The sequence below is a fragment of the Octopus sinensis genome, linkage group LG11 (genome assembly GCF_006345805.1).
Source record: "Octopus sinensis linkage group LG11, ASM634580v1, whole genome shotgun sequence".
In the NCBI taxonomy this organism is placed as follows: domain Eukaryota; kingdom Metazoa; phylum Mollusca; class Cephalopoda; order Octopoda; family Octopodidae; genus Octopus; species Octopus sinensis.
This window is the reverse complement of record NC_043007.1, coordinates 21833430-21857798: the sequence shown is the minus strand read 5'-3', so window position 1 is coordinate 21857798 and position 24369 is coordinate 21833430. Positions and strand designations below refer to the sequence as shown.

At 39.5% G+C, this 24369-nt stretch overlaps 1 protein-coding gene across 1 annotated transcript in view; it reads left to right on the top strand.

The window, feature by feature from the left end:
• LOC115216962 (low-density lipoprotein receptor-related protein 6) overlaps positions 1-24369 on the top strand; it is a 91916-nt gene that overhangs the window by 21092 nt on the left and 46455 nt on the right. Inside the window, exon 2 of the mRNA XM_029786433.2 lies at positions 14153-14543. Within this exon, the coding sequence (XP_029642293.1) occupies positions 14153-14543 (391 nt within the window). The remainder of the gene's footprint in view (positions 1-14152; positions 14544-24369) is intronic.

Sequence of the window (24369 nt, the reverse complement as noted above, 5' to 3'; positions counted from 1 at the left end):
ATACCTATTTCTTTACTACCTACAAAGGGCCAAACACAGAGAGGACAAAGGGATTAAGTCGATTATATAGACCCCAGTGCGTAACTGGTACTTATTTAATCGACCCCAAAAGAATGAAAGGTAAAGTCAACCTCGGCGGAATTTGAACTCAGAATGTAAAGACAGATGAAATACCTATTTCTTTACTACCCGCAAGGGGCTAAACATAGAGGGGACAAACAAGGACAGACATAGGTATTAAGTCGATTACATCGACCCCAGTGCGTAATTGGTACTTACTTAATCGACCCTGAAAGGATGAAAGGCCAAGTCGACCTCAGCGGAATTTAAACTCAGAACATAACGGCAGATGAAAAACCGCTAAGCATTTTGCCCAGCGTTCTAATGCTTCTGCTAGCTCTCTGCCTTTATTGGAATTAATGATAAAATTTGCTATAGATACAACGTATTTGAAATAAAAGAAATAACTTGTAAAAGAACCAAAAAGATACTCTGGAGAAGGATAACTTTTTAGTGTGCAATTGTAACAAGAATTAGTAGAAAAAAAAAAAAGAAATTTTATGCAAAATGAATTGAGTTAAAAATGTAATGAGACTATTGCTGGATTTTGGAACATTAGTAATCACAGAAGACAAGTGCTTAGTATGGTGCTTTAGTATACTATGTAACATAGTATAACTCACTGAGGTCCTTGAGTATTTATCTTGAGGTCATGACGTTGTACAAATTTTATCAGGGACACGGAATTCTTTTGGATGTAAACAGTTATGGTTTCAAATGATAACACTGCTTTATTTTCATAGATGGTTTTTTTATGTAGTTCAAGTGGATTTCTGGGTGTTTTTTTTTTCAATCATTTTTATATTTAGTTTTTACTTGTTTCAGTTATTAGACTGCGCCCATACTGGGGCACTGCTTTGAAGGCTTTTAGGCAAACACATCAACTCCGGTGCTTTTTTTTTTTTTTTTTTTTTTGTAAAGCTTAGTACTTATGCTGTTAGGTCTCTTTTGCTGAACCACTAAGTTACAGGAGCATAAACACGCCAGCACCTGTTGTCAAGTCATGGTGGCGACAGACACACGCATGCAAACGCACACACACACACATGCAAACACACACACGCATGCAAACACACACACATATGCAAACACACACACACACACACACACACACACATGCAAACACTCAAACACACCTTTCAGTTTCTGTCTATCAAATCCACTTACAAGTGTAGAAGACACTTGCTCAAGGTGTCATGCAATGGGACTGAACCTGGAACCATTTGGTTGGGAAGCAAACTTCTTACCACGCATTTATTTATTTTTTAAAATAAAAACTAGTTGCAATACTTAGTATTGGATTCTTATTCAAGCTGCAAGGCAACTGAAATCTCCATAGTGCAGAGCTGCTAGAACTTTCCAAGAAGATAAACAACCATAAGCCATTTTCAAAAGAATTTGCATCTAAATTGAACTGGATGAAGAAATAGCTCTTAGCTGTATCTTTAATTTCATTAAAGATGCTTTAATGGGAAAGCGATCTCTGAGTGGCTTGTTCAGTGATTGTAGAATGATATTAACATGATAGTAAGGCTGTGAGCTGGTAGAATCGTTAGCACGCCGGGCGAAGTGCTTAGCGGTATTTCATCTGTCTTTGTGTTCTGAGTTCAAATTCCGCCGAGGTCAACTTTGCCTTTCGTCCTTTCGGGGTCGATAAATTAAATACCAGTTACGCACTGGGGTCGATGTAATCAACTTAATCCCTTTGTCTGTCCTTGTTTGTCCCCTCTATGTTTAGCCCCTTGTGGGCAATAAAGAGATAAGAATTATGCTAACATGTTTAGTATGATACATTGCTCATTATATAAGTAGATTAATTAATAATTGAAGGAACATTTTGGGTTCCCTTTCTCCTACTAAATGTAAGCAACCTGTTGTGGTCCCCTACTTACATACTTTAACCTCTCATCCACTGGCATAAAGCTAATCTGCCAGGGAGTGTAGTCCTTTGAGGTGCATGGTGACCTCCATTGTGCTGGTGGCATGAAAATGAAAAGCACCCAGCACATGTTGTAAAGTGGTTGGCATTTGGAAGGGCATCCAGTTGTTGAAACCAAGCCAAAGAAGACACCGGAACATGATGCAGTCCTTGGACTCATCGGATCTTGTTAAACCATCCAACCTATGCCAGCATAGCACACTGGCACTAAACAATCATCATCATCATCATCATCATTTAACGTCCGCTTCCCATGCTAGCATGGATTGGACGATTTGACTGAGGACTGGCGAACCAAATGGTTGCACCAGGCTCCAATCTGATCTGGCAGAGTTTCTACAGCTGGATGCCCTTCCTAACGCCAACCACTCTGAGAGTGTAGTGGGTACTTTTACATGTCACTGGCATGAGGGCCAGTCAGGTGGTACTGGCAACGGCCGTGCTCAAATGGTGTTTTTTACGTGCCACCTGCACAGGAGTCAGTTCAGTTGCACAGGCAACGACCTCGTTCGAATGTTTTGTCCACGTGCCACTGGCACAAGTGCCAGTAAGGCGATGCTGGTAACGATCATGCTCAAGTGATAATGATAATGAAAATCTTTATAACAGGCTATAGTGAAATGCAGTGTGCATATTATATTAATATAAGGAGCATGGGTTAGTGGTTAGGGTATTTGGCTCAAGATTGTAAGGTCACGAGTTCAATTCCTGGTGATGTGTTGTGTCCTTGAGCAAGGTATTTCATTTCATGTTGCTCCACCCCACCCAGCTGGCAAAAATGAATATGACCTGTATTTCAGAGGGCCAGCCTTTTTGCATTCTGTATCATGCTGGATCTCCCTGAGAACTACATTAAGGGTATGCGTGTCTGTGGAATTCTCAGCCACTTGTACGTTAATTTCATGAGCAGGCTGTTCTGTTGATTGGATCAACTGGAAAACTCGTCATCATAACCAACAGTTACATTAATAAAAAGTTGTCTCAGACTTGCTAAACTATGGTTTGGAGTTGCTGCGTGGTAAGTAGCTTGCTTATGAACCACATGGTTCTAGGTTCAGTCCCATCGCTTGGCACCTTGGGCAAGTGTCTTCTACTATAGCCTCGGGCCGACCAAAGACTTGTGAGATGGAAACTGAAAGAAGCCCATCATATTTATATATATATATATGTGTGTGTGTGTCCACCATCGCTTGATAACCGATGCTGGTGTGTTTACATCCCCATAACTTAGCGGTTCGGCAAAAGAGACCGATAGAATAAGTACTAGGCTTACAAAGATTGTATTGGGGTTGATTTGTTCGACTAAAAGGCATTGCTCCAGCATGGCCGCTGTCAAATGACTGAAACAAATAAAAGCATAAAAGTATATATATATCATAACTTGCCTGAAGACCTTGTGCACCCACAGGCAAAACTCTGAGAAGTAAGAGACTGACTTGACCTAAATAAAATATATTATTCTCTGCTCTGGTATTGAGTACTCTTTTCCCCCAACAGTCAGCACTAAAAGGCTGTACTATACACACACACATATGTATGTGTATATATATATATATGTGTGTGTGTGTGTATAGATATATATGTGTGTGTGTGTATATATATGTGTGTATATATATATGTGTATGTATATATATATATATATATATGTATATATATATATATATGTATATATATACATATGTATGTGTATATGTATATATATATGTATATATATACATATGTATGTGTATATGTATATATATTTGTATGTATGTGTATATGTATATATATATGTATATATATACATATGTATGTGTATATGTATATATATTTGTATGTATGTATATATACATACATATGTATGTGTATATATATATATGTATGTGTATATGTATATATATTTGTATGTATGTATATATACATACATATGTATGTGTATATATATATGTATATACATATGTGTATATGTATATATATTTGTATGTATGTATATATACATACATATGTATGTGTATATATATATATGTATATACATATGTGTATATATATATGTATGTATATATATACATACATATATATGTATGTATGTATATATATACATACATATATGTATGTATGTATATATATACATACATATATATATGTATGTATATATATACATACATATATATGTATGTATGTATATATATACATATATATATGTATGTGTGTGTATGTATATATTATTTTCCACAAAGCTGGTTCAGTGTAGTTGAAGACCACATATACAATTAGAAAGTGTTATAGTGTGTGTTTAAGTTTTTTTTTTTTAAAAACCCTTTAAGAACACACCTACACGCACGACTACACACAAACACCCTCTATAAAACAATATTGTTTTGTTGATGAAAAGCTTTTCCTCCCCTCAACAGGAGAGAAAGAAAGAGAGGGAGAGAGAGAGAAAGAAAGAAAGAGTGAGAGAGAGAGAGAAAGAAAGAGTGAGAGCTCAGTGGATGCCTATTAATGGTAAGCTGCTAATGTGACTAGCATTCAATTGGCTGCCAACCTTATCTATGACAGATTTTGAGCAGTGGCTTTGAAACAGAAGTTTATGGCAGTCTTTTTGACACTTGGCAGGAGGAAGTAATATGCAGAGGTATTCAGCTGGAGATCAGATAAGAGGGTCTTGACATGAATGCTGAAGGCAGGGATAGTTTTTATTCTCCTTCTTCTAATTTTTCTTCTTTTTTTTCTCTCTCTCCTTCTCCTTCCCCTCTGTCTCTCTTGCTTTCCCCCTCACCTCTTTGTTTATTTATTCTATTTTATTTAGTTTTTATTTTATTTTCAGAATTAAAAGGGTACACAATATTTGCTCCAAATATAAAACAAATATTAAAATAATTATCCCTTTTGAATTGAATTAAATGAAATAATTAGTTTAGTTATACGTAAATGTTTAGAAAAGTTTCTTGTGAGGGTTTTTTTCTTCTCTCTTTCATTTAAGAAAAATAAATTTTGCTTTTATCCAAGATAACTATGGGAATGTAGTCCCCCACCACCAACCTTTCTCTTTCCTTTTTCTTTCTGCCTTTCTTTTATTATTATTATAAAGAATTTCTGTTGTTGGGGAGCAGAAAGGATATATTCTAAATTTACGATGACAATATATGATTTACATTTGATTGTTTCATTTATTTGTAAAGACAAAAAACAAATAAATATGACAGCTATTAAGTAACAAATTCATGTTATTTCTTGAAACCCCTCCTAACATGCCCTCGCCTCCGTAATTCTATCTAAATTGGGGACCTTGTTTTGTCTAGGGCGTTAATTACATTGTGTTCATTGAATGTATCAGACTGGAGGAGATGGTGGTGGTGGTGGTGGTTTTGTTGTGGTGGTGGGGAGAATACAGGGGGTGTAGTTGTGCTGGGGTGTAAAAATTTTGAAGTCATTACGGATTGGGATTCAAAACATGTTCTGATACACAACTCTGGTAGATAATTTCTGCTACTCACATGACAGATTGCCGTGTGAGAAGTTGCCGAGAGTGACAACAATAACAGAATTCACCAATGCCAAGATATTAAGAGAGACGATGGCGGCGGTGATGGAATTCTCTCTCTCTTTCAGTTTTGCTTTTCTTTCTTTCTAACCCCCCCCCCTTTTTTTTTCTTTCACTACCGTGCAATTTTTGTCTCTGTTAAACTGTTTGCTCTACGATTAAAATAGAATGGCACGAAAATGATCAAATTTGTCGTGTTTGCACAAGCACTCGCTCACTATTATACAATCTGATTGCTGCTCCTAAACTGTGATTAACTGTTAAAGAGGAACACGAGGCTTTTGTTGACTCAGGGAAACTGATTTAGACGAAGAATGCTCAATACACACAACGCCTCAGTTTTATGGAAGAAGAGAAGAGAATTCGCATGATCTTTTATCTTTCCTTTCAGTCGGTTCAGTCATTAGATTGCAGCCATGCTGGAGCACTGCTTTGAAGGGGTTTAGTCAAACATTGCCCCTGGTACTTATTCTGAAGTCTGGTGTGGCTGTGTGGTAAGTAGCTTGCTTACCAACCATATGGTTCCGGGTTCATTCCCACTGTGTGGCACCTTGGGCAAGTGTCTTCTACTATAGCTTCAGGCCGACCAAAGCCTTGTGAGTGGATTTGGTAGACGGAAACTGAAAAGAAGCCTGTCGTATATATGTATATATATGTGTGTGTTTGTGTGTCTGTGTTTGTGCCCCCCAACATCGCTTGACAACCGATGCTGGTGTGTTTACGGCTCCGTAACTTAGCGGTTCGGCAAAAAGAGACCGATAGAATAAGTACTGGGCTTACAAAGAATAAGTCCTGGGGTTGATTTGCTCGACTAAAGGCGGTGCCCCAGCATGGCTGCAGTCAAATGACTGAAACAAGTAAAAGAGTAAAAAGAGAGAGTATTCATTCTGCCTGTATCTTTTGCTGAACTGCTTAAGTTACAGGGATGTAAACAAACCAACAGATTATCAAGCAAAACATAAGCACGCCGGACGAAATGCTTAGCGGTAATTTGTCTGTCTCTACGTTCTGAGTTCAAATTCCGTAGAGGTCGACTTTGCCTTTCATCCTTTTGAGGTCGATAAATTAAGTACCAGTTACGCACTTGGGTCGATATAATCAACTTAATCCGTTTGTCTGTCCTTGTTTGTCACCCTCTGTGTGTAGCCCCTTGTGGGCAGTAAAGAAATAAGATTGTCAAGCAATGGAAGGGAATACACAAACACACACACGTGTATACACACACACACACACAAGATGTGTGGCTGGCAGGTTTACAAAGCTACTATTCCTTACACTGTGAACTATGAATATATATTTGTTTTCAATCATATTGCTTCAGTTTCTTTCAACTAGGCATGGGAGTCATTTATTGTAAGAGGCACGTTGGGCCTCACAGAGGCAATGACGAAAGACCAAGACCTCTGAGATATGCTGTGACTGCAAAGACCCGACAAATAAAGTGAGTTCATGGCTCCCAGGACGGCCTGCTGTGCTAACCTTGGATTGTAGGGTGACCTGCTGTGCTTGGGGAGATATCTCAAGTACATCAACATCAAATAAAAATCAAATGGAAACTGTTGTTGTTATACCCATGCCAGTGGCACGTAAAAAGCACCATCCGAACGTGGCTGATGCCAGCGCCACCTGACTGATGTTCGTGCCAGTAACACGTAAAAAGCATCAACTGATCATGGCCATTTGCCAGCCTCCTCTGGCCCCTGTGCTGGTGGCACGTAAAAAGCACCTACTACACTCACTGAGTGGTTGGCATTAGGAAGGGCATCCAGCTGTAGAAACACTGCCAGATCAGACTGGGCCTGGTGTAGCCTCCTGGCTCCCCAGACCCCGGTCAAACTGGCTAACCCATGCTAGCATGGAAAGCGGACGTTAAAGGATGATGATGAAGGGATCAGAAAGTTATGATGTTATCAACAAACAATCCTAGTTTAAGGGCGGAAGAACTACTGTGTAGTCAACATCCAATTCAACAAGTACCTAGTTACGGTGAAGTGCCTGTGTGCTCCATTGACCCGGAGAGCTATGCTGGAGTGAGAGAAATCTTCAGGCAGGTCTTACCAGGCCAGACTGGTCGAAGGGTAGGAGACAGATGATGACAATAAATCGAAGCGCCGACAGCAGGGTGTGGATTTAGTTATAGGTAGGACCTAACAGATCAGATTTCTGGCTTTGAACTAGCAGGATGTCACACAGAGGATCTTGAATACCAGACAATGGATGAGACCCTAATATTCCTAGTTAAATGGAAACTGCAGGGCCACATGGAGCAGTGCCCTGTAACTCCTATAGTATGCACGACCAAAACCCCTATGTGGGACGCCCTATGGGATGATCTAGATGAGATGAGATGATTAAGGACTGTTTTATAGATATAGAAATATCACAAACATAGGCGCAAGAGTGGCTGTGTGGTAAGTAGCTTGTTTACCAACCACATGGTTCCGGGTTCAGTCCCACTGCGTGGCACCTTGGGCAAGTGTCTTCTACTATATCCTCGGGCCGACCAAAGCCTTGTGAGTGGATTTGGTAGACGGAAACTGAAAGAAGCCTGTCGTATATATGTATATATATGTATGTGTGTGTGTTCGTGTGTCTGTGTCCCCCCTAGCATTGCTTGACAACCGATGCTGGTGTGTTTATGTCCCCGTTACTTAGCGGTTCGGCAAAAGAGACCGATAGAATAAGTACTGGGCTTACAAAAGAATAAGTCCTGGGGTCGAGATGCTCGATTAAAGGCGGTGCTCCAGCATGGCTGCAGTCAAATGACTGAAACAAGTAAAAGAGAGAGTAAAGAGTATAGGTTAATTTTGAACATTAGTGTACTATGCATGTCTCTTTAGGAAAAAATCTATTTAGTAAACTTATAGCAACAAGTTTTTCTGATAAAACACAAACTTTCAAAAAAAGATTTTTTCATATTTTTATCAGTGTCTCAGTTGACATAGACAATACAGTAACTAAATTTGAAAAAAAAAAAGTCTAGTGCAATTTTTTGACATCAAGGCCAAGTTACAATAACTGCAGTTCTAATTTTAATTCCAGTTCACAAGAATAATCACATGATTAAAAGTTAAATTATTATAGTTAACGAGGGTCAAATCATTCTGTTCTTGAGACTGCTCCTAAGTTGTTTGGCATGTTTTTAATTTCCATTTCTATTGTTGATTTTTAACATTTTTTACTGTTTTATTATTTTATATGTTGTCTGTGTATCCAATTTCCATGGTTTAGAGTAAACACCCAGAGTTGAACAATCTTGACGGATCATGTGATAGAAATGTTGACTAAGGTTTTTAGCTCTATAACTTGAAAACTATTTTAGTTATAAACTAGCAGTATAGCCCAGCATTGCTCGGGTTTGTTTTCTTTTTGACCCTTTAGAATTGGAATTTTTGAAAAGTAAATATTTTGCATTATGTAGCTTGTCATTCTCTTTAAGTGAACATTTTTCTGGTTGAAATACACCGAAAAATGGCAACACAGCAGTAAAAAAATTATTAAAAAATAGGGATTTTCATAGAAAAAAAGCACCTTTTGATGTAAATAACTTTTGGTGTTAACATGGTCCGATTTGAATTTTTTCTTCTACGGAAGGAAGAGCAAGCCTTCTTCTATCATACTCTCAATTTTGGTCAACTTGCGCCGCAGGGTCTCGGAGGAGATAGTGTTAGTTGAAGGCTACCAAACCTGCCATACACAGACAACTTCAGCTTTATATATTTATAGATAGATATGCAACCGTTGAAACAGTTTATACTTTCAAAACCTATTATGAACCAAAAGGGAACTTCTCTGTAGATATTTCAGCCTATTAGAAATAGCAGCCTTCAAATCCTTCAAAGCTGTCTTTAAAAAGGCAGATTTGATAATGAATTCTATGTAAAAATGAAATCAACTAATATTTTTATGTACTTGTATGTGTGATATGTGCAGGCTTGTCTGTGTGGGTAAGAAGTTTGCTTCTTTACCATGTGGTCTCAGGTTCAAGTATCATTGCACAACACCTTGAGGAAGTATCTTGTACGCTGATCAAATCCTTGCGAATGAATTTGGTAGATGGAAACTGAAAGAAGCCTGTTGCATGTATGTGTGTATGTAGCCTTATTTTGGCATCACATGATGGTTGTAAATGAGTATCATTGTCATACAATTGATATTGTTGATAATAATAAATCTCTGAACGAGGTATAAGAGATTTATTATCGTTCAGAGATTTATTATTGCTTGCAGTTTTTCGAGATCAGTGACGAAAAGTTACTGGAAAAACGATATAAGGATTTGCATTGGGACCCCTTTCATCGAAAACCGGTGATTGTCGTACACTGATGACAGGTCAATACCTAGAAACTGCAGTCCGTGCGTATCACTTAGGTTGACGAGGGAGGGATGACCTCCCTTTGCAAATACCATAAGGGCACAGAAAGTGTGCCTAAAGCCAGCTGGAGGAGATGTTCTCCTGGGCCTACAAGCTACAGTAACACCCACCCTTAGTGGTTAGCCATATTGAGATGGCTAGTATACCTCACATTGATATTGTTGGTTTCCAGTCTTCTGTGAAAAAAAAAACTTATCTGGTTATGGGAAAATATTATCTTGCTTGGAAACAGTTGAGGGTTGACAACAGGAAGGGCATCCAGCCGTAGAAAATCTGTCTCAACAAATTCCATCTGACCCATATACAAGCATGGAAAATTTGACATGAAACAATGCTGGTGATGTGTTGGCTTCAACCAGGTTGGGTTGAACTGGTTCCAACCAGCAAATGTACACCATTGCAAACAGAAGCTGGTTGTGCTTGGGGATCACAAGCATAGGTGTAGGAGTGGCTGTGTGGTAAGTAGCTTGTTTACCAACCACATGGTTCCAGGTTCAGTCCCACTGCATGGCACTTTGGGCAAGTGTCTTCTACTATAGCCTCGGGTTGACCAAAGCCTTGTGAGTGGATTTGGTAAACGGAAACTGAAAGAAGCTCATCATATAGATATGTGTGTGTGTATATATATATATATATATATATATGTGTGTGTCTGTGTTTGTCCACACCCACCCCCCACCATCGCTTGACAACCGATGCTGGTGTGTTTACGTCACCGTAACTTAGTGGTTCAGCAAAAGAGACCGATAGAATAAGTACTAGGCTTACAAAGAATAAGTCCTGGGGTCGATTTGCTCGACTAAAGGCGGTGCTCCAGCATGGCCGCAGTCAAAATGACTGAAACAAGTAAAAGAGTATCTGATGCAGATATTATCAATGAGCTGCAACTACAACAGTGGACACTATATATGTGGGGATGTTAGGTTTTAGCTGCCTTTGGTATTGCCAGACCTGAGCAGTTTGGGGTCGAGTTCCCACTGGTTTCAAATGTTGTACCATGTGGCACGTACATTTTGATAATTTCTGTCAAACTCACAGTCTCTCTGTGCATCCTCATTGCATCACTGTGACCATTAAATAAGATTAGATGCGAAAGCATGAATTTGGTGTTGTAGTTATTGAAATTTCTTGTCTAAAATTTCAGTGTGCTTCTACTCTGGAATCCAGTGGCTACTAGTTGGCCCCTGAAGTCTCCACCACTTCAAAATTCAAGATATGTTGTCGTTGTTTTGAAGTTCACTTTTCCATGTTTGCTCAGATGGGACAAAGTCTGTTGCAGGCAGAGTTTCCCCTGCTGGACGCCCTTCCCGTCACCAACTCTCACCTACTTCCAAGCAAGATAATATTTACTCAACTGTGTTTTATACGCAGCACCGTCAACAGTGCTTTATACGCGGCACCGTCAACAGTGCTTTACACGCGGCACCGTCAACAGTGCTTTACACGCGGCACCGTCATCAGTGCTTTACACGCGGCACCGTCATCAGTGCTTTACACGCGGCACCGTCATCAGTGCTTTACACGCGGCACCGTCATCAGTGCTTTACACGCGGCACCGTCAACAGTGCTTTACACGCGGTACCGTCAACAGTGCTTTATACGCGGTACCGTCAACAGTGCTTTATATGCGGTACCGTCAACAGTGCTTTATACGCGGCACCGTCAACAGTGCTTTATACGCGGCACCGTCAACAGTGCTTTATACGCGGCACCGTCAACAGTGCTTTATACGCGGCACCGTCAACAGTGCTTTATACGCGGTACCGTCAACAGTGCTTTATACGCGGCACCGTCAACAGTGCTTTATACGCGGCACCGTCAACAGTGCTCTATACGTGGAACCGTCAACAGTGCTTTATAAGCGGCTCCGTCAACAGTGCTTTATACGCGGCTCCGTCAACAGTGCTTTATACGCGGCTCCGTCAACAGTGCTTTATACGCGACACCGTCAACAGTGCTTTATACACGGTACCGTCAACAGTGCTTTATACACGGTACCGTCAACAGTGCTTTATACACGGTACCGTCAACAGTGCTTTATACGCGGTACCGTCAACAGTGCTTTATACGCGGTACCGTCAACTGTGCTTTATACGCGACACCGTCAACTGTGCTTTATACGCGACACCGTCAACAGTGCTTTATACGCGACACCGTCAACAGTGCTTTATACGCGGTACCGTCAAGTGCTTTATATGCGGTACCGTCAACAGTGCTTTATACGCGCACCGTCAACAGTGCTTTATACGCGGCACCGTCAACAGTGCTTTATACGCGGCACCGTCAACAGTGCTTTATACGCTGCACCGTCAACAGTGCTTTATACGCGGCACCGTCAACAGTGCTCTATACGCGGCACCACCACCAGTGCTTTTCATGCGGCACCTTTAACATACTTAGTGCTTTTTACTTAACTCTCATTAAATAACCTAAGAAACCTATCAAGTGTGAGCCGTGTATGCTAAGGAAGGTGATATAACGTGATGTGACCTCACCACATACTTGCTGACACAGCATAAGCAAATTTTCATGTGTCTGTGATAACTGGGCTCATTTTCAGTATTTCATTATTGGTAACAATTATTGAACCTAAAAGACCTAAGCTTATTTGGTTCTCTCATGACATTCAGTCTCCCATCCCTAATATGGTTGTATTAGGGCCATGTAGTTTATTTATGATAAATTTATGGTTTCATACTTTATGCTAATATACTGTCACAGCATTGTATCTACATGCACAGAATCATACGTTTTGCCTCTCCAAAACGAATTTAACCCTTTCGTTACTAACCCGGCTGAAACCGGCTCTGGCTCTGTTGTACAAATGTTTTGTTTTCATAAGTTTTGAATTAAAATCTTCCACCAAACCTTAGTCACAATTTATGTTCCTAACACTAGCTGAATGATAACTAAGTTATTTTACTAAATTCTTTCTTATATTTAAAGTAATTGAAAGAAACACAGCATCTCAACAGAAATACAGTAACGAAAGGGTTAACTCTTTAGCTTTTAAACCATGTCCAACCCAAATATTCTGCCTGTTTTATATTCAAACTGGCCAGATCCAGCTTCTCACACCTGCACTACAATGTCATTCTCAAAATAAACAGTCGCATTATTGAAATCTCAAAACTGCAAGATAATAAATGATTCAGTAACAATGGATAATAAATGATTCGATAATAATAATAATTCAAAATAATGAAAATAAATAAGCAATGCATTTGACGAAGTAATGTGAATGCCCAAGGGATAAAATATTGGGTTGTCCGGAAAATTCATGCCGATTTATAGTAGCTTATCTTTCAACTTATTTTAAAACATGGTTGAGTCCATAAAATAGGATTTGACTACACCTCCATTTAAAGCACAGTTTAAGCTATCTTTTCGTGGAAGAAGGTTTATGATCCTATAACCTGTGTTAATTCTGTAACCCTTTAAAATGGAAGATAAGAAAGTGCATTTTCGGCACGTGATGCTTTGGGAATCAGACAAAAATTGCTGCAGCTCGGCTGGGATGTGTTACCCCACCCTCTATATTCACCAGATATTGCTCCTTCAGATTTCCACTTATTCGGGTCTCTGAAGAATAGTCTTAATGGTAAAAATTTCAATTCTTTGGATGACGTAAAACGATATGTTGATGAATTCTTTGCCATGAAACCACCTCAATTCTGGGAAGAGGGTATTTTCAAGTTAAAGGAAAGATGGAGACGCATTGTGTAACAAAATGGTTCATATTTGGTTGATTAAAAATGTAATGGCAAGTATTTATTGACCTTTTTCTTTCCTTTAAAAATCAGCACGAACTTTTCGGACAACCCAATATCTTTCAATAAGCATGTGATGATATATATATTTCTTTATTGCCCGCAAGGAGCTAAACACAGAGGGGACAAACAAGGACACACAAAGGAATTAAGTCGATTACATCGACCACAGTGCGAAACTGGTACTTTATTTATTGACCCCAAAAGGATGAAAGGCAAAGTTGACTTCGGCAGAATTTGAACTCAGAACGTAATAACAGACGAAATACCGCTAAGCATTTCGCCCGGCGTGCTAATGTGTCTGCCATCTCTCCGCCTTCGTGATGATATATAATAAATTTTTTTTTCCCCACAAGGTACTATGGTAAAATAGGGGTGCATCTTATGTGATTGTGTGTCCTATATGCCTGTGAATGTGGTAAATGATCTTAAAAGATTATGAGATGAGATGAGATTAATTAATTTCTTTTATTTTTCTGTTTTAGGTTCACCACTGTTGCTGTTTGCTAATCGCAAAGATGTGCGTCTTGTTGATGCAGCAGACTCACAGAATTCTTCCGTGATAATCAGTGGCCTTGAAGATGCTGCTGCAGTGGACTTCTTCTACGCTGAGAACTCGGTCTTTTGGACCGACGTCAGCTTGGAAATGATTAAAAGAACCTATATAAACGGCTCCCAAACCAGCAACAATGTGATCACATTTGGATTGTTATCGCCGGATGGTTTAGCCCTTGATTGGCTAGGAAAAAAGCTTTATTGGACTGATTCCGAAACCAATCGGATTGAAGTCAGTAATTTGAATGGATCATTTCGTAAAATATTATTTTGGGAAAATTTAGATCAACCACGGGCTATTGCTCTGGATCCTTTAAACGGGTAAGTAATCATGCCTTTTTAGGTCTTTTTGTTTCGATCACGGCACTGTGGTCATGCTGGGGCACTGCCTTGAAGTGTTATATAGTTAAACAAATTGACCCCGGTACATATTGTTTTTAAAGTCTGGTACTTAATCTATAGGTCTTATTTGCCAGACTGTTACAGGGACATAAACAAACCAATGCTGGTTGTCAAGTTGTGGTGGTGGGACAAGCACAAAGAGAAGGAATGACACACACACACACATACAGATATATATATATATATATATATATATATATATATATATATATGACAGGTTTCTTTTAGTTCTGCTTATGAAATCTACCCATAAGTTTTTGGTTAACCCAGTTTTGAGGGCTACAGTAGGAGACACTTGCCTGAAGATACTTGCTCAAGGTGCCACAGTGGGACTGAACCTGGAACCATATGGTTGAGAAGCAATCTTCTTACCACACAGCCAGCCATGCTTGTGCCTATATATATATATATATATATATATATATATATATATGTACACACACACACACACACACAGAGTAACCCCTCACCATATCACAGGTTCCTGCAGCCAATAGGTATTTATATTTTTTAAAAGTATTTCTGTGGTAAAATAAGCATTTTCACGCCTAAAAATTAATAAATACAAATGAATACAGTACTGCACTTTATAACACATTAATTAAAATATATTAAAAGAAATTACACAGTGTACCATAAATGAGTAAACAAAGAATTGCATGTATTGTACGGAAAACGAAACTCGGGAGGTGAGTGTGTGGTGTTGTTTTGTATTTCTAATAGAATAAGCATATACAAATTATAAAAATGGTAAAAAATATATACAGTACAGTATTGTTTCTACTTTGCGGATTTTCAACTATCGCAGGAGGTAACACCCACAATAGTCAAGGGGACCAAGGTTCTAGCTGGTCGGCTGGTGACAAACTGACTTTTGCTTGGGATGTGCTGCTTATATAACTATCCAGAAAGATAGATATATCATTGGGAACAATAGATTTAGTTGGTGGTCTTGTTATCTCTATTCTAGCTTTTGGTGAAGTAGAAGAGGTTAGAAAGAGTCAAGTGGTGAAGACATTATTTCAGGCCTAGTTAAAGGCATCTGGAAAATGTAAAACTGCTGCCAGAGAAAAACCATTGTTCCACCGTGGGAAAAGTTCTGTAGCAGTGTTGATTTAAATTTGGCTATGGTGGATCGAATCCACTTCATGTATGCAAGATCCACTACATATATATATATATATATATATATATATATATATATATATATATATATATATATATATATATAATATACATACATACATACATACACACACAGGGTGCAATGGGTAAATTGTCACCATTTTATATTTTTAATTTCGTGCATGTGCATTGTTTATTTTTGATTTTGTTATTTATATAGTATAGTAGGGTCAGTTGGGCACCGTCTGTGAGAAAAATGGCACCATGACACAATTCACTCTGCCAGAAATTTGGAAATGACATGCTGTACTGCTTGGCATTCACGCTGGAAGTTCCAATATGAACAGATGGTGAACACACAAAACAACCATTGGCTTGCCGTGTCTCCAAAACATGTACCGATAATGATAAAAATCAAACATCCAGTCAACATAATGGAGTTTGGAGCAATCACTAGTGATGACAATGTTATGCCTCCATTCATCTTCCCACACAGCCTCAGACTCAATATGGAAGCCTACATCAAGTGACTGGAGGAGGTAGTGCTCACCTGGGTCGAGAGGGTGGTTGCTGGAAGACCCTATGTCTGGCAACAGGACTCTGCACCGTGCCACACAAGTAGGAAAACCCAGTCATGGCTGTCTGACAATTTCTGCAACCACATCACCCCTAACTCCCCTGACTGCAACCCCTCTTGATTATTATGTGTGGGGTGCAGTTGAGTGAGCGAGCAACAAAACTCCTTGTAACACCAAAGATGAACTGAAGGCAAGGATTATGGCAGCATTCACCAACTTAAACAAGGAGACCATCCAGAAGAGTTGCAGGAGATTCCGAAGTTGTCTGGAGGCCTTGGTTGAAGCCAATGGCAATTTTACTAAATGAATTTACTCTTTAGTATTCCGGCATCTAAACGTGGCCGATGCCAGTGCCGCCTCGACTGGCTTCTGTGCCGGTGGCACATAAGCACCATCCGAACGTGGCCGATGCCAGTGCCGCCTTGGCTGGCTTCCGTGCCGGTGGCACGTTAAAAGCACCCACTACACTCGCGGAGTGGTTGGCGTTAGGAAGGGCATCCAGCTGTAGAAACACTGCCAGATTAGACTGGAGCCTGGTGCGGCCCTGGCTTCCCAGACCCCGGTCGAACCGTCCAACCCATGCTAGCGCAGAAAACGGACGTTAAACGATGATGATGATATCTGTTAAAATGAGATGTCAGTGTTATTTTCACTTTTACGTAATTTAGACGACAATATATTCACTACACCCTGTGTATATGTGTGCATATATATATATATATATATATATATATATATATATATATATATATATATATATTTTTCATAAGCTCAGAGAATGGTGAGGAAATGACTCATATTTTACGTCTAGTTTGGTTTCTCATAATTTTAAGTTCAAATCCTACCAAGATCATATGTCAGTAACATACTGAAATCAGGTTAATTGACAACACTCCGTTAACAAAAAGAACATTATACTCAGACTAATAATATAATTAAGCTGTTAATTTAGCACACATACTTTTTAGTAATTTAAGTCTTTAATAAATTTTAAATCTCTTCAGTGTAGCCTCATATCTAATTTCAAGTATACTTTTTCTTTATATGTATGTATGTATATACTCTTTACTCTTTTACTTGTTTCAGTCATTTGACTGCGGCCATGCTGGAGCACCGCCTTTAGTCGAGCAAATCGACCCCGGGACTTATTCTTTGTAAGCCCAGTACTTATTCTATTGGTCTCTTTTGCCGAACCGCTAAGTGACGGGGGCGTAAACACACCAGCATCGGTTGTCAAGCAATGCTAGGAGAACAAACACACACACATACATATATATACATATATACGACAGGCTTCTTTCAGTTTCTGTCTACCAAATCCACTCACAAGGCTTTGGTCGGCCCGGGGCTATAGCAGAAGACACTTGCCCAAGATGCCACGCAGTGCGACTGAACCCGGAACCATGTGGTTGGTTAGCAAGCTACTTACCACACAGCCACTCCTATATATATATAAGGTGCCATGTAAAAAGCATTGGTACTGATACCATGTAAAAAACGCTGATGATGGTGCTACGTAAAAAATAGTACCAGTCCAAGGTAGAATATTCTTGGAATTGTTAGATCATTGGATGAGATGTCTTGTGGTATTTTGTTTTGGTTCTGCATTTCTGAGTTCAAATCACAGCTTGTTACTGAAAAATGGTCACGCTTCTGTCAAGAATTGTGAATGACATTGTGTCATCTATTTGAAAAGTCAGTACGTGCAGATGTGGCTGTGTGGTTAAGAAATTTGGTTCCTTAACTCATGGTTTCAGGTTCAGTCTTGCTGCATGGCATCTTGGGCAAGTATCTTCTTCTATGATGGGGTACTGAAAAATTCCTGGCTTTAAGGATATCATGAAAGGCCTGATTGGAGACCCATCCTTCTAAGTTCTTTTACAGGGCTTAGAAAAACTGAAGGACAGCTACAATAAGTATGTGAATCTGAGAGGGGGACATGTTGAATAACATTCATAATTAGCTGATCCTCCTGTATTTTCTTTTATCCGAAGCCTGGAACTTTCCAGCATCCCCTTCTATATCCCTGGGCTGACCAAAACCTTGTGATGAATTTGGTAGACAGAAACTGAAAGAAGCCTGTCACACACACACACGTGTGTGTGTGTGTGTGTGTGTATGTGTGTGTGTATGCTTGTGTCTTCTTGTCTGTATCAGCTAATTGTTGTAAATATATGTTGTTCATTTCCAATAGTCTGTGCAAATACATCTGTCCGTGGGGGAAATATTACCTTGCTTGGAGACAGGTGAGAGTTGGTAACAGGAAGGGCACCTGGCTGCAGAAAACCTTCAATAAACTCTGTCCTACCCATGCAAGCATGGAAAAGAGGATGTTGAAGCAATGACAATAATGATTAATGTAAATGTAGTTTTGATCAGCGGATTAAATGCCACCCTCACCTGACCCTTGGAAGGACACCTAACTTAATTCCAGTAAGCTTCTTCTTTAAGTCCTTCTTTCCCAAGGAGCAGAGGCCATCGATGATTTTTCTCCACATTTCTCCACCCTGGGTTGTCCTTTCTGCTTCTCTTCACTTGTTTCAGTCATGCTGGAGCTCTGCCTTGAAGGGTTTTAGTCAAATAAACCAAGCTCAGGACTTGTTTTATTGGTCTCTAAGCTTAGTACTTATACTATCAGTCTCTTTTGCCGAACTGCAAACTCATCAACACCTGTTGTCATGCAGTGACAGGTGGGGACAAACACGGATGCAAAGACACACACACATACATGCATACATACATATTAGGGCTTCCCCCTCGTTATCGAGTATGGCCATTGCACGAAGCTTAACTGTTACTGGTGCTGTGATCGAATGTGACTTTTTAGCCCAGCTAAAGATCTACAATGTCTTGTACAGAATTGGCAACTAAAACCTTTACTGGTAATAGCTGGCTGTAGTTGTAACTGGGCTTCATGTACCTTTGCATGTCGTTTAAGTCCTCCTGCCGAATTACACTCTCTTCTACATGCCCGACAGATATGATTAGTATGGTGTGTAACACCACCACCAGTGGCCAGGTTGTCACTCATCTGTCTCGTTTTATGACTATGAAGATGACTCTTGAGTCCAGCTTTACTGAGGCAGGGTCTTGCACAGACATTGCATGTCAGCATCAAAGGAAGACCTTTCCCATGTGGAAGTGTAACAGCGATGCCCTTCCTGACATCCCTCCCTCCATACATACATACATACATACATACATACATACATACAATATACAATGGGATTCTTTCAGTTTCTGCTACCAAATCCAGTCACAAGGCTTTGGTTGGCCTGAGGCTATAGTAGAAGACACTTGCCAAGGTGCCATGCAGCAGGACTGAACACAGAACCATGTGGGTGGGAAGCAAGCTTCTTATCACACAGCCATACTTGGATCCTTGCTTCTTAAGCTCTACCTAAGTATTTTGCCTCTAACTGTTTTAAGGGCATTTTCCTTTCTGGTTCCCTTGTGGGTTATGGGTCCCGAGAGAGGGATTACCTTCTCCCAGGTCTTGTTGGTTTTGAATTGTCATCGGTGCTTCTGTAACTTTGCTTTTTCTTAGGTAGGGCTGTCAGCTCTCTGCAAACCCATTTTTTACCTCTCGTTAGAGGTGGTCCTTATTAGTCTGGTCTCTATCCTTTGACGTGTTCAGTCCTACCAAGAACCTGCCTTCCGCTGAAATAACTCTTGGGGGTCACCGAGGCTCACCAGCTTCTGAACTACAATACATGCTAACTTTTGCCATTCTGTTGGTTATTCTAATAACCCATTTGCAGATAACATTTAATTTGTTGAGTAATTTCATTCATGCTTGCATTTCATTCATGCTTGCATAATTTTAAAAACATTACAAATATTTCTGTAATTTTTTCCATAAATACTATTAGTAATGGCTTGGGTGTATCATTTTCTCGTCCCCTCCATACATTAGAATAATATGGTTGCATTTTAGATGATGGTTTGAGTTAAAACCAGGCAAAACTTTGGAACTGTACCAACATGAAAGATGATTTTTTTTTGTTTGTTTTGTTTTTCAATGAAGATTCGTAGATCATGAACAAGATGTTTGGATAATATTCACGGACTCAGTTGATTATGTTTGGGAATCCATCAAGAGAGTTTAACAGCGGTTGTTTCCGATAGGATCCTATGGAGGAGGTTCGTGGAGGCACGTGGCTTAATGGTTAGGGTGTTGAACTCATGATCGTAAGATTGCGGTTTCGATTCCTGGACCGGGCGACGCGTTGTGTTCTTGAGCAAAACACTTCATTTCACGTTGCTCCAGTCCACTCAGCTGGTAAAAATGAGTAATGCTGCGATGGACTGGCGTCCCATCCAGCTGGGGAACACATACGCCATTGAAACCGGGGAACCGGTCCCATGAGCCTGGCTAGGCTTTAAAAGGGCGCATTTATTTTTGTGGAGGCACGTGGTTTAGTGGTTAGGATGTCAGCATCATGATTGTTAAGATTGTGGTTTCGATTCCTGGACCGGGTGATGCATTGTGTTCTTAAGCAAGACACTTCATTTTCACGTTGCTCCAGTCCACTCAGCTGGCAAGAATGAGTAATCCTGGCGTCCCATCCAGGTGGGGAATTTCTACACCACTGAAACCGGGAAACCGGCCCTTATGAGCCTGGCATGGCTTGAGAAGGAACATATGGAGTAGGTGCCTGAGAATTCTACCCAGCAGCTCTCCCAGGATTAGGAGGTAGCGAAAATGAATGGGTGGATAATAAAAATACTGATCAAATTTTTTTTTTAATAATTCAAAGGAGAAAGGCTCTGAACATGGAAGGTGAATTTTTCTAGTTTTGTCCGTCTTGATAAATAATATGTCTGGTCTATTTCACATGAGTCTCATGGTTAATTCAGAGTAAAGGGAAGACTGGAAACCTATTAAATGAAAGTATATAGTTATACAGTGTCACTGATTACAAGAACGTTGGTATGGCTTATTGGCACAGGTGTGGTGTGTTGTTAACCCTTCATGGGCTGGCGGGGTTGGAATTGCACAAAAGGCCATTGGTATCCCCCTTTTATTTTTGTGCATTTCCATACTATCCATAAAGTAATATTTGTTTAATCTTGTATACCGTAAATCCTCGAGTATAGTCCGCCCTTGAGTATAATACGCAGGGGATTTTGACCTTTAAATTTTTGGGGAAAAATGTGGATTGTTCTCGAGGATTTACGGTATATGTGTGAGTGCATGATACAGAACAAGAAATTTAACGCTTTTTTTTTTTAGTTTTATAAACTGTACATATAGCACTAAATATAAAATAAAACAAAAAGAATAAAAGAAAAAAGTATATCGATTCATACTAGTACAAATATGAAGAAAATTGAATATCTGAAAAAAGAACAGAAAAATATAATTTCACAGAGGGTCAATGGGGCTCAGCCGGACCCCAATGACCATATTTTATGCTATAATATCCATATGACTGGGAATTTTTAACTCTAAATTTATTTATGCGTACATAAACTATTGACAATAAAAATCATAAAATATAAAATCATTTAAATAAAAAATGTAAAAGTTGCATAACTTTTAAAATTTGCTGAGGTCCCAACGGACCCTGCTAGCCCACAAAGGGTTTTGGATTCAGCCCCACTTTGCTGTTCCTTGCCTGAAACAGGTAAGGGCTGGTGACAGGAGAGACATCCACCTAATAGAAAGCATGGAAAAGCAGACATTAAATGATGATGATGGTGTAAAGTCTTTGAGCTAATTACATCCTATTCCCAGGATGACCACAACTTTACTTTCCCCAAATAAACCTGAAGTCGTATACTTATGTAAGAAATCAATATTTCTCTGAGCTCGACTATCTAAACGTTATGCTTTCCAAGAATCTGCTGAGCTTAATTTCTATTTTATAAATACCATGACAGTCATTAGATGTTAATGCTAATTGAATTAGTCACTTTCTTTATTTCTAATATTATCACATTGTCTACCATATGGAATTTCAATCTGAGTAGCATTTAAAAAAAATTAGGATTACATTTATCATACGCTCTACTCTCCCCCCCATTTTTTCTCTCTCTCTCTCTCGCTCTTTCACACACACATACGAACAAAATGCCCCTCGTCCAATGGACGGTGCTGTGTTGTCAAACATTTAAGCCAAATTTTCTCAAAACAACTTGTCCGACCGTCCCATAAGCCTCCCCTTTGAGGAAACACTGATTTAACCTAAATTTGAGACACCAGCAAAAGAAGAAATAAAAATAGACTTTTTTTCTATTCCAAAGAAAAACGATTTCCCACGGCTTTATCGATCGCATTCTCACCTGGAATCGATTTTTGTAATTTTTTCAAGACTTATACACGCCCTGATACCATCAGTATCTACATATCAAATTTGAGCGCAATCGAATGGAGGATGCCTGAGATCCTAGAAGCCACATACACAAACAGAGACAGAATGGATTTTATATAAGAGATATGATCACCATTTTAATGTCCACCTTTCCCTACTTGCATTTATTGAGGTAGATTTTTTACAGCCAGATGCCCTTCATGTTGCCAACCTTCACCTGTTCCCCAAAAAAGGTATTGTTTCCTCATAGCCAGGTATGTTCTCACATGATATTGGAAATGAATGATATTGTTTTTATGAAAGGGACATTCATTTACAACTATCATGCAATGCCAAGGAAAGGAGAGGGACAGACGGATGGGCACACACACACACACACACACGCATGCATGCATGCACGTGAGACAGGCTTCTTTCTGTTTTCATCTGCCAAATCTTCCATTCCATACTGTATTTCAAGGATACAGTAGAAGACACTTCCCCAAGGTGCTGTGCAGTGGGACTGAACCCCAAAACTCATAGCTGGGAAGCAAGTTTCTTCATCATGCACCAATGCTAGCTCTTATCTCTTTCTCTCTTTTGCTTGTTTCAGTCATTTGACTGCGGCCATGCTGGAGCACCACCTTTAGTTGGAGCAAATCGACCCCAGGACTTATTCTTTGGAAGCCTAGTACTTATTTTATCGGCCTGTTTTGCCGAACCGCTAAGTTACGGGGACGTAAACACATCAGCATCGGTTGTCAAGCAATGTTGGGGGGACAAACACAGATGCACAAACATATACACACACACACATACATACATATATATATATATATATATATATATACACATATATACAATGGGCTTCTTTCAGTTTCCGTCTATCAAATCCACTCACAAGGCTTTATTCGGCCCAAGGCTATAGAAGAAGACACTTGCCCACATGGTTTTCAGTTCAGTCCCACCGTGTGGCATCTTGGGCAAGTGTCTTCTACATCACCAGGCTGACCAAAGCTTTGTGAGTGGATTTGGTAAATGAAAACTGAAAGAAAGCCCATTGTGTCTCCCTGTCTTTTCATCATATGGTTGTTGTAAATGAATGTCGAACATTTCTAATATTTGGCAAAAAAACAGGTCTGGACATGGAAAACTATTACCCTACCTGGAAACAAGAAGCTAGCAACAGGAAGGGCATCAGGACATAGAAAATCTGCTTCAGTAAATTTCATGCAAGTTTGGAAACGTGGACATTAAAACGATGATGATGTTGACGACAATGACAACGTTTCTATAGTAACAAAGCCCACTACATTTGATAAATCTTATCCCTATTTTGTCCCCTTAACTCATTTGAGCTTCGTTGTTCATGCTCACTAACATTACCCATCCAGCAGAGCATAGTTATCTACCATATATGCTGGTGCATAACGCAACCGGGTGTACAAAATGACCGCCAGGATTTCCATTTAAAAAGTGGGTTTTGAGCTATACTTGCTGTATAGTTTTCGTGGAAAATAGCTCGGGCACCAAAGGCATGAGGTTCATAGCTAAAGGGGTCGGGTGGGCTGTAGCTTTCCCAGCGGCCCCTGAATCTTTTCTTGTGCTTCAATCAATAAATTTTGTATGCAACAATTCTGCAAGTCTTGGTTGTTTAAAATTAATCAAGTCCTTTTCAAAAAGTGGCTAAATGTTGTAAATTACCTACTATAATACACATCTAAGTTAATGTTCAGATTTTATACA